The sequence below is a fragment of the Puntigrus tetrazona genome, chromosome 8, assembly GCF_018831695.1.
Source record: "Puntigrus tetrazona isolate hp1 chromosome 8, ASM1883169v1, whole genome shotgun sequence".
Taxonomy (NCBI): Eukaryota; Metazoa; Chordata; class Actinopteri; order Cypriniformes; family Cyprinidae; genus Puntigrus; species Puntigrus tetrazona.
Window position 1 is genome coordinate 11,433,041 of NC_056706.1, and position 12,174 is coordinate 11,445,214.

The 12,174-nt window shown below is 36.4% G+C and overlaps 2 protein-coding genes across 2 annotated transcripts; both read left to right on the forward strand.

The window, feature by feature from the left end:
- Positions 1 to 280: 280 nt before the first annotated feature.
- On the forward strand, positions 281 to 8,783 carry sypa (synaptophysin a). The gene is made up of 7 exons (XM_043246545.1): positions 281 to 535; positions 2,066 to 2,131; positions 4,155 to 4,279; positions 5,071 to 5,269; positions 5,731 to 5,922; positions 6,061 to 6,379; positions 6,625 to 8,783. Exons 1-6 carry the CDS (start codon positions 518 to 520, stop codon positions 6,343 to 6,345), a joined length of 885 nt encoding a protein of 294 aa, XP_043102480.1. The 5' UTR covers positions 281 to 517; the 3' UTR covers positions 6,346 to 6,379; positions 6,625 to 8,783.
- A 145-nt stretch (positions 8,784 to 8,928) lies between these two features.
- plp2a (proteolipid protein 2a) lies at positions 8,929 to 11,737 on the forward strand. Its single transcript, XM_043246583.1, has 6 exons — positions 8,929 to 9,495; positions 10,246 to 10,342; positions 10,566 to 10,724; positions 10,882 to 10,980; positions 11,254 to 11,347; positions 11,578 to 11,737. Exons 2-6 carry the CDS (start codon positions 10,253 to 10,255, stop codon positions 11,607 to 11,609), a joined length of 474 nt encoding a protein of 157 aa, XP_043102518.1. The 5' UTR covers positions 8,929 to 9,495; positions 10,246 to 10,252; the 3' UTR covers positions 11,610 to 11,737.
- The last annotated feature ends 437 nt before the right edge of the window (positions 11,738 to 12,174 follow it).

The window sequence follows — 12,174 nt, forward strand, 5'->3', positions numbered from 1 at the left end:
CATTCTCTAAAGTTATTCATATCTGTGATGTTTTATGGTGTTGTTGTTGTTGCAGACTCTCACGAATAGTCATTATTTCCCAAACGGCATCTTAACGTTCCACCGAACCATCGCCAAATGAAACGATCTAACTCAATCTCAGCGTTCAGCGGCGGGCCGGCTCTAGTGTTCAGTGATCAATCGCATTCATAATTTAACGGCTTCTGCGGCGCGCGCGAGCAGCCTGCCACCGAAACAGCATCCCGTCTGAAGGGGAAACGTCATATTTGAGAGCTTCGCTGAACACGCAGCTAGAAGAAGCGCGTAAATAGTGACAGGTTGACGATCCCGGCGTCGGTCGGTTCACCCCGCTCGGTTTGCGCACCAAAAACGCCTTCCCGTTTTCGAAGCGCGTGAGTGACGCAACTGAAGCTGCTGTTCTGTCGATCGTTCCTCCCCCTTCGTGGGCTATTCCGCTTCCATCACTCGCCTCCCCCCGATTATAGCTGTTTCTCCTTTCTACGAGCAGGCGACTAACATGGATATTGTGAATCAGGTGGGTCGTTCGGGTTCAAAATGATTTCAGCGTATTATTGCTGCGGCCATATGTATGTGTTTTTTTGTTTGCCTTTCAGTCGGGCGTTCGCTGTATACGATAAAGATGCGCTTAGAAAAGATGGTGGAAAATTCTTATAGGGAGAGGTGCCCTGCTGATGCTGTCCGTCTGTTCACTGATACAGTATTTTAAGGATATTTCGTCCGTGACATCCGTTTCCCTTTTTAGCACGAGCTTTACATCATGTTTTCTGCATTTTATGCAGTATTTTATACAGATCTTATGAAGCGCTCGATTTGCTAGACGTAGACGTGCTCGTAGAGGTCTGAGATCCGTGCGATGCGCGTTTATTGGAATGATATCGAATTGTATTTTTTTCCTTTTACATTTACGTTTAATGAAAAAGCGTAACATCAAATTAAAGCGAATGCACGAGGCCCTTTATCACATGCAGATGCGCTGGTAGATACGCTTTTAAAATGGCAGCTGACTTCCATCCCAATACTGTGACTGTGTGACTTTCAACTATAAGCCCAGGCCCTTATGTCTTATTATTATTACTATTAATTAATAAATTAATATCAGGCAATATAGCACAATATACCCATATGGCACGCGATCATATATTAAATATTGATGCTTATATTTACAGAACATTGTCTGATGCACTGGGTTTTTTTTTTTTTTTTTTTTGCATGGGGATGCGAACAGCATTCGTGTGTAGGACAGTTTTATTGCAATGAATAATTAAATCGCGTAAAGAGGGGCTCTAAATCGCTGTATTGATAGAATGGGTTATTTATTTATTTGCATGGTGTTTAAAGGAGGACCGTCCTCACGGGCAAACAATGGTGTCGTGTAAAACCGCACCTTTCTACGTCATTATGTCCGAATAAAATCAGTATCACAGGTTTGATGAGCAAATATTTCCAAATATCATAATAATGCCGCCATCTATGCAGCAGAAAACGGTGACATTTAAGCGCAACGTTCACGATATTTGTCTTCGGTTAAGGGCCTTGTATTTTTTTTTTCAAGATTGCTAGAGCCATCGTTTTTTTTTAGATTTTGGCTTGCGAAATGGTTTCAGAAATCTCTGTCGCTCGCTGCTCAGGAGCTCCGGGGCTCGGAGATGGCGGTGACGCGCGCGCAGGCGATCTGGACGTGGTTCAAGGTCCTCGAGACTCACCTTCCCTTCCTTTGCTTTCAGCTTCAGAGATGTAAAGAATTTATGACTTGAAATGTTTTTCGTTTCCTCCTGTTACTGCTTTGATATAGGTTTTTGTTGAGGTTTTTTTCGACGATGGCTTTACAGTAGCAGCAGATGCTATGCGTAGGTTTCACAATCGCTTCAAAATAAATTGGCTCTCATATGAGCGAAGGGGCCTGTTTATGAGTCATCGTGGTGAAGACACAATATATATCTACATTTCTATCTGTCTATCTATTGCTGTCTGTCTAACTCTGTCTAAAGGCAGAACCTTTCTATATGTCTGCCTAACGTTTTTCAAATGTTTTTTTTTTTAACAGTTGGTTGCCAATGGGCAGTTCAGGGTGCTGAAAGTCCCATTGGGCTTCATCAAAGCCTTAGAATGGGTAAGTTATAAATATATATATATATATATATATATATATATATATATATATATATATATATATATATATATATATATATATATATATATATATATATTATACATATACGTTATATTAGATGGTGTGTTAATCGTTTTAGTTTAGACTAATTATTTACTTAAGAACACGTCAATCATGTATTATAGCTGGGCTGCCATAACTTTGCCCAGCAAGACATGCTCCTGGATCAACATTACTATCCAAAAATATATACTTAACGCAATCTCTACCCCAAAGCCTCAATTCTGATTGGTTGATTAGAATGTTGTTCCAGGATTTTACAAGGATGTTGATCCAGGAACATGCTGTACTTGGTGAATATCTATGTAAAACTTTAATTTGTTAATCAAACATGCATATATATGGAAGCATTCAACCTAAGTAGAATTAACACAATAAACGGTTGCAGCTCAAATGGTTTTCTTTTTTTGGTTTCTGTATAGTCAGTAATTGGCTTTGGCTTGGCTCCGAAGCCCTGACCTGAATGATGCTTTGTTTCTGAATGACCACAGTAATGACATCTGCTATCATTTGGATGAACTTTTAAATCAAACGCACCTTTACCTAGATGCACATGGGAGAACACGCACAATTGCTGGAGTGTTAGTGCCCTCTATTGGCCACACAGTGCTTCTTCACTTTGCACAATGTGAAAATGGTATCAAATAACACACTTTGTAGTAAACTGTCGAACAAGACTACGTTTTTTATCCCGGCTGTACTCTTTCTTGTACAAGAACAAGCATCATTCTAATAATTCAAGATAATTTATCTCTATATTTAAGTAATACAGACCTATACAGGCATTTATAATTTTCCAAATCGCCTTATCTGTATAATAACCTATTTAATAAGCATACTTTTGATGCATTTGCTCAGTTTAATTGATTCACTTAACCACAAAACTCAGTTTAGTTCATTTAGGTCGGTTTCCGTCTGGGATCAGTCTTTTCTGGGCTCGGTAATGTGAGCTGATCTGATTTTGTTTGATTTGATCAGATTTCATTTGTTTGGTCTGTACTGTGTAGCGTGTAGCCTGACTAATTATTTAATAGTCTCTCTCGGACCTTGTCTGGTGGGTAGGCGATGTGATTTGTTTTTCTAACACGAGTTGTTAAGGCATTTTGCTTCGTTTCTACAATAATTGCATCCGTACGCATTGTTACGGTTAGGTTACTCAGTTGGTTATCAGTCTTTGTTTAGATGTTTTTGTTCTCTTGGCCTCATTTGACTTATTTGGTCTGCCTTTGTTTAGCATGGTTTACTGCGGCTTGATGTTTGCCTATTGTTTTGGTCTCCTGTGATGTTCCCTGGGTTCATAACAGAGCCCAGCTCAGCTATATGACAGATGGCAGAGTATCTCAGTGAAATTGAATAGCTTCGTTCTCCATTCAGTCCCTCCACCAGGCAAAGTCCATAAGTAATCTCTATGACTCTAAATCCTGAAAGGAAAAATAATGTGCTTATGTCCATGTCAGCATGCTGGTGTCACATGGTGAAAGATGCTTTCACTTGGTTCATTTACTCTGTTTTTTTATTGCATTCATACCTCCTACAGTAAACAGTTTAATGTGTAAAATACGACATTATCGCATTTGCACCAGTCTTCACAAATTTCATCCCGGATGCATAATTGTGAGCCTTTAGATGAAAATGTACAGAAATGTTTCAGTCACAAACCTTGACCTTAGATATCAAAACAACCTTCTAGTGGCTAAAATATATGAAACACTTATTAATCGTCCTCTAGCTCAAATAGAAGAGTCATCAAAGAGAAGGTGCTAGCAATGGCAAGGTCATGGAGTTGTTTCCTAAATGAATGAACTGATGAAATGTGTACCTTAAATGCATTTAAGCTTCAAATAACTTGTTACCCTGCTGCCTACTTTTTTTTTGTTGAGTCAAGGTAGTTGTTGAGTGAGATCACAAGTTATTTCAAGTTTTTTGCATCTACCTAATACATAAATGTAACCCTCTTTTTCAGGTGTTTGCCATCTTCGCATTCTCCACCTGTGGGAGTTACTCCGGCTCCTTTAGGATGAGTGTGGAGTGCAGAAACAGATCAGACAGTGACCTGAAAATAGATGTGGATTTTGAGTATCCCTTCAGGTACCTCTGTCTTTTTAGACCCGTGTGACAATATGAAAGTTATACTATATGCATTTGCCTTTTCAGGAATGGCTTTTAATGCAGTACAGTGTTAAATGCAGTACCTCTGGTGTTTTACTTGGCAGGGATTCCCTTATCATTTTACTATGCATCAAATTATCAACATCCCCTGATATGAGGGTTCCACTTAGGGTCCAAAAATATATACACAACTACGGTATATGCAGTATAAGATCCTTTTATGTTTATTTTTTTATTACTTTTATGTGAAATCTAATTTTGTAGCATCATGTTAACATTAGTGTTTAGTTATTTGCCTGTATATGACTGCATATGCTGGTTTGAACTGGTTTAAGCTGGACCTTAGTTGGTCATGAGCTGGTTTAAAGGTTTTCTCCACCCCAAAGTGAAAATTTTGCAACTAATCACTTGCAATTAATAAAAAAACGGGAGAATTATGACTGTCCCATCGACTGCCAGGTAAATAACACTGTTAAGGTGTAGAAAAGAATGCAAAACATTGTCAGAATAGTTTATTTCCATCGTTCAGTAATGTTACGCAGTGACGAGAATATGGAAATACTTTTTGTACGGAAATAAAACAAATAATGACTTTATTCAACAAATTGAGCACCATAGTGCCATTTTTTATTTCTGCATACGCTTTTCTGTGTCAGCCTTTCTTCTGAGAACGTACTGTTAAACGCTTAATCAGTGTAAATGTGCTGAGATCTCAACTTTAAAGGTATTATTATTCTCTCAGTAACCCTGTTCCCCTGTATCTGCCTCAGGCTTCATCAAGTGTACTTTGATGCCCCTGTCTGCAAGAATGGCCAGACTGAGCGTTTCTTCCTGGTTGGGGATTACTCATCCTCAGCAGAGTTCTTCGTCACCATAGCTGTTTTTGCATTTCTGTATTCCATGGCAGCTCTCAGCATCTATGTCTTTGCCTTTGAGAAATATCGTGAGAACAATAAAGGACCTCTGATTGTAAGTTATCTTCTTTAAAACATGAGTACTAAGGTAGCAGTTTGTTAAAAGGCAAAATTATTTACTTACCCTAGACCACATAAGTGTTTAATGTTGTTATTTTACATTGTTGACAAGCTATTTTCCTATTTGATACTGTAAAGTTGCTTTAACGCAATCTATATAGATAAAAGTGACTTGATTGACTTGACTTTACCAGGAAGACCTAGCAGTTTCTTCACCATTGTATTCCAGTAATCTTTAAGAAATATGTATGTCCTTGACAGACTACTTTAGGTGCTTTTCTTTTGTTATTTTTCCGGTCACTGTGACCTACAGATTTTATTGTAGCATTGACTTGCATGTGGGTGTGTAAACATAGACTTTTGGGTGAATTATTGATGCAGCGTAGCAGCTCAGTGACTCATACGACACTAGCCTATATGTTTATGTATAATTCCATATAAATAATATGTTTGCAGGATTTTGGTGTGACGTGCGTATTCACCTTCATGTGGCTGGTGAGCTCGGCAGCATGGGCGAAGGGCTTGTCTGACGTCAAGACAGCTACAGACCCAGAGAAGGTTCTAGATCTGGTCCCCGCTTGTGAACAGGAAGGCAACCGTTGCCGTGAAGTTTACGACCCTGTCATGTCTGGTCTTAATACTTCTGTGGTGAGTCAGTTTCTGCTTAGTCAGAAAATACAAAACATTCCCTTAATGATGAAAATACATTTTTATGCAGGTCTTCCGATGTCTCTCTTGTAATTAAAACAAACTTTTACATTTATTTTTTTTTACTTTTCTTTCCAGGTCTTTGGCTTCCTCAACCTGATCTTGTGGACGGGAAACCTGTGGTTTGTATTTAAGGAGACCGGGATCATCGCACCATTTATGCGCCAACAGCCCGCCCAGGAGAAGCAGCCCGCCCCTGATTCCTACGGGCAGGGAGGTTATGGGCAGCAGGACCCGTATGCCGGCTCCCAGGGAGGCTACCAGCCTGATTACAGCCAGCAGGGCTACAATCAAGGAGGAGACTATGGTCAGGGTGGATATGACCAGCAGGGGGCACCCACCTCCTTTTCCAACCAGATGTGAGCGAAGAAATATCTGAGGAAGCAGGAGATGGCTGGTGAGATGTGATGCTTTGTGATTAATGAACGATTTTTAATCATGCCTAGCCACTGTATGTCTTTTGCTTTTAGATTATTTTTGCATCTCTTTTAGCCTAATTATATAGAATTAAATAAAAGTCTTTAAAACTTAAATACACTTGTTTACTACTTCATTTCGTATTTAGACAAAAATCGAATGGAATTGATCAGTTGTTTTACATCAGCATAATCTCAAATAGCCTGTCTCCCTATCTCTCCACAGAAAGAAGTTGATCGTGTGACTCTAGCAGTGTGGTGCCTGAACCCTACCCACAATCCCACACTTCTCCCTGTTTGTGCGTCTGTGCTTACGTCTGTGAAAGATAAGAGGGTGGGAGGGAGGGAGGAGGGGAAGGGGTCTAATCCAAAATCACATATAAATGGGAGGGGCATAGAGCGGAGGAATTTTAATGTGCTGTTTATTATTGTGATGTATACAACTAAAAAAGTTTGATCAAATTTCAAAACACTTGAATACTGTACCAAAATATGAAAAAACGTATATATGAATCATATTACTATATGAATTTTTGAATCAATGATGTTGACAATAGTTGACAATAACTTGAGAGAATGTATTGTCTGTGCTGTATAGATATCATTATAAAAGAATATATATATATATATATATATATATATATATATATATATATATATATATATATATATATATATATATATATATATATATATCTTACAGATATGTATGGGATTATTCCACTGTAGTCTAGTGAAATTTAGAGACCCTAAATAAATATGATAATAACAATGTGAAAAAGTTCACAAAGCCCCACAGAATTTGTTCCTTAAAAATGTTTCTCTCTGGTGGGTCGTGGTTTGGTACAATTTATTCCATTTTTATGTTGACCTCTTTTGTTTGGTATTTTGTTGGTTTTTATTTCTTCATGGGTGGGATGGAGCACTGATGTGACTGAGACTGAGGCGGTGGGGGGCATCCAGGGCTACCGTGGGCAGAATCATTCCCAAACTCATGGAGGGACCACATTACTTCAACCAGCAAGCCAAACGGTCAAGGGTATCTTAAAGCATTTCTCATTTCCTGACTGAAAATGTTGACGCTGTTTAGTTCTCTCTCTTTCAAATCTTTGTCTTATGAAAAGCACATGCATTCTCGGTGCAGAATTAGCGTGGTTGTTCATGACACAATGCATCTGAGTGCTGTGTTGATGTAGTGCTGTTTAAGTTAGAGGATGCTAAAAATAGATATATAAATATATATATGGACTGGGTTTTTTTTTTTTATTTGTGTTGTGTGAGCACCGGATAGAGAGAATCGATCCAGTGTGTTGAGATGTCAGTAATGTAGATATATGTGCCAGTTTCAATCTGTTATGTGCAATTTCATCAATATTTTCTCGTATCCCTCTCTCAAAAGCATATGCAATATCACAGGATTAAAGCCTGCGATATTGAGGTATATTTTCAGATGTACATATAAAAATATATATGGAGCACCTGCTCATTCTTTAACCGATATCATGAACTGCTATAGTGTGAAATTTCCATGATTTGCATCAAAACATCACGTAATGGCAGTTTAGATCAATCATTCAAAATGCAGATGATCAGAGATATCTGGTGTATATGATAGCTCGACCTCTCGGCTGGAATCAAGGTGGTCATTTTAAATTAGCTACGAAATGCATAATTTGAACCATGTTTATGGCAGGTTAACTGATGCAATAAAGTTATTGTTTTGTATAGTATTCAAACAGTATATATTAAAGTCTCGCACTTTCAGATGCAAGGATGCTGAGTAAACATCTTATTAATCTAGTAAATGCACCAGATTTGTTTTTGCCCAGAGTTGATCATCATTTTGTTTAGGGCTAATGCAGCAGACGTTGTTATGATGAGATCCTTTATATTATTGCATGATCAGATGCTCATAATGCAAGCTTACCCAGACTTATAACTATCTATTTGATATTTTTTCAGATTATTTAATTTGCCTGCGACTTTGAGGAAAACCAGGTTTCGCTTTTGGGTAGAAGGCCATCGGCCTGCTAAATGTATTAGCGTGTCTCTCCCTCCCTCATTCTCTCTCTCTCTCTTTCTCTCTCTTTCTCTTCCATTCTCTGCTCTGGCCCACTCTTCCCCTCTTCCAAATGAATATGCTACTCAACTTCTCCGTTGTTAGTGGTGTTTGATATGTCTTGTGAAACTCTCGATGCCTTTGGGTTGTGCTGTATTTAATGTGTATGATATATTCTTAGCGTTTATGAAGATATTGATGAAAATGGTTATGACCATGCTGAAAACTCAATCACCAAAATTATCCAGAAATTCTGTTGTATTGTTCTATGGAATCCACGAAGGAAATTCAATAAAGAATAAGTTATCCTGTTGAAAAAAAAAAAAGGTTTTGTTGCTTCCGTGATTCAATAATTAGACTTTTTGTTGCTTTTATGATTCAACAATTACAATTAAATAAGATTTTTTTGTTTCCTCTTTTATATAAATAACATAATTCACGTTATGACTTTATAGTAAGCCTAAACTGTAAGGCCGTCTCAACTCATTTGCTTACGAGAAACCTGTAATAAATAATACTTGTCAATTATTTTGTGGTAAATTATTTAGCTACTATTTAATCTGGAACATGCATTGAAAACCGTGTCATAAATTCGAATGTCGAATGTTCAATTTGCATCATATACAACATTTTTTCTATGCAAAAAATTTTGTGGGTTTGTATGACTAACAGCAGAGCATCCGGTCTCAGGAAGGAACACCTAGAAAGTTTCACTTACTAGTAGGGTTGCCAGGTCTGTGTGTTGAAAGCAGCCCAATTCCTGATACAAACTTGTTGTGTGAGCACGCACACACATTTATTACACTGATTCTGAGGGGATGCGCAAATATTCAGACCCCCACCCCCACAGCAACATAATGAAACAGACCAAACCAGGGACTTGGCAACACAGCCGCAGAGATAATGAGAATGGTGAATCTTAAATGCGTCACTTTTTGTGTGGGTTGTGTAATAGATTGCATGCAATTCATTTCGTCTCTACAAAAGCATTTGTAAAAGCATACCATACGAGCGATTTATTCAACAGCTTCTTTTCAGGTATTTAAACATATATTTTATATTTTGGTTAAGTGTATATTTAGTTTAGTTTTTTGTGTCGTATAGTTTTAAGCTTAAGAAGTTAGCTCTAAAGTTTGTTTCAAACTACCCGAGTATACACTCATACAGTGCTTCCTGTCTGCATAACTTCATTTTTTTTCCACTGCTATTTAAAATAACATGTAACATGCAATTTGATATTGCATTAGTTCAGAGAGAGAGAGATAGAGATAGGTTTATTATCAAACAGTAACGTAAAGATTTGTAAAACCTCATTTTTATATGGTGAAGTGTAAATATATTTTGACTGTTTTATTCAAATTAAGCATCTTCTTCAAGTAGCATACATTTCTTCCTGGTAATAACTTAAGATATTTAAAAGAAAAAAAGCATGTTATCACTCTTAATGTTAATACATTATGGATAAATGACAACATAAAAAAAAGATAATTTTTGTTGGTTTACTTATTTAAACAAATAAAACAACCAACAGTGAACTTACAAATTATTCATTATTGGTTTTATTTCTTGTTTAAAATGCTTCCCAACTGCATTCCTCAAGTCCAACTCTACTGCTGCCAGGCAGTTGGTCATCACAGTATCTGCCAAAAAAGTAAAAAAAAAAAAAAAAAAAACTTATGCAATACCAAACAGCATTTTTTTTCTATGTTATGTAAAATTGAGGGCTATTTTATTGTATATAATTAATATATTATCTGTTACTGTACCTGCTTCTTTATCATTTTACAGGATTACAATGGCAGAAGATAACCAGCCACTTTCAGACATTGAGCAAAACACAAAATTCATCTGTTTTCCCAAGTGGAAGATTTTAGTTCTTGAAATTGTAAGTCTGCTCAGAGTTAGAAATGTAGCTTATCAGGATTCACACTGGTTTAATATTAATAATGTACTAATCCGATCAGTTTAATACAGTATTAAAAATAATGCTTTCATTTGATACATTTGCTGTAGGTAATTATTCTTGAACAATTTTGTTTGTGTGTCATGGGTCACAGAAATGCATACGTATACAGTATGTATACTTTTTTTACTGTTTGTTTTAATAGGCTCTTTGTACCATTGTGACTATTTGTAAAGCAGCTTCCTTTGAATGCTACTTGTGGGGCTGCATTACAGAGCTGGTCTGGGCCATTCTCATATTTATTGTTTATGCCATGAACCTACCTACCTACCTGCACCTATCGCTGATGTATGTCCAATGGCTGGTAAAAATATTTTTTCACTTGGATTATCTTTATTACTTGGAAGCCATGTTATAAGTGCAGCTTACTCAATACCTTTTATTCTCAACCTCTTCTTTTACATTGTTTACTGAAAAATACATTTAACATTTTTTTTAATATTTCCCCCCTTATATTCTAGGACTTATTCAGAGCAATCACAGGATCGCTCATCCTTCTTATTACTTCTCTTATCTGTATTAACTGGGGATTGCAAAGTTTCTGGGAAGTTGCTAGTTTGGTGAGTAAATTAGTGAAGACTGCATTTCTGGCTGAAAAGATAATCTTAAAAGACTTATCTTAATATAAAGTTATCGGTTACTCTGCCATAAAATGGATGTCTAATGGTGTTGCTGTCAAAGTGTCTTAATGCTTTTTACAAAATGATATCACAATGTAATTTTTTGTGATTAAAAAGTATACAAGCGATTGGTTTTCCTATTTTCTTTTTGCATTTTATGACCCTTGTGCTTTCACGATTTCTCACTTTTCTCATGCTTGCTCTTTCTTTAAGATTTTTGGTTTGCTGGCAGCAGCAGTGCTTGGATATGATGCCTTTGGCATAATCAAATACATAAAAAATCTGAAACCGCAGGAGCCAACTGTTAGTAAGTATAAGTGCCTCAATAGTCATTAAAAAGTTACAGTATATGTGATATTTTTAAGTGTCCTTCCAAATGTTACAAATCCTTAAATAAATAAAACCTCTTTGGTTGGTTTGACACATAGTATAGATCCAAAAACATTATAATTTCATCTTTTTGTGCAGAGTTTTGGCCAGGCTTTAATGATACAACAGCTCAACTGATTGTATTATATGTTCTGTTTTCCTTCCCAGATGTTGTTGTGGTCCAAAATGTGGTTCACTGAATACAACAGGAACTCCTAGGGTTTTCACATACTGTATGTTTACAGTTGATAATTTTGTACATTTATGTCATCTAAAAATGTAACATTTTCTAATATACTTCATTATTACATTAAAAAGTGCAATTATTTGCCTGTTGCCGTTTGAATATTTTCTGTAAGGAATAAATAATACACAGTAACATATAAACCTCATAAACTAAAAAAAAACAACAGGTGAGATTTTAACATTTTATTAAGAACCAGCTTTCACGATCCATATATAAAGGTACAAACACAAAAAAAAAGTTCAAAAGTTTATGTTCCCAAAATGCTGATTCACCTATATGAACACAACAGTCTCTCTAATTTAAAAAGCCCTACAACAAAAAAATGGCAAAGACATCCAATTCATATAAAAATATTCACAATAACAAAGAAAGACCTTTAATACACATAACCCTAACATTGCTATGTAAAAATGTATAAAAAATGTATAATAATAAACAAATGTATAAAAAAAATAAGAATAAAACAGCAGCAGCACAGATTGGGAAGAATGGTTTTTAACACTGATCATACCATAGAT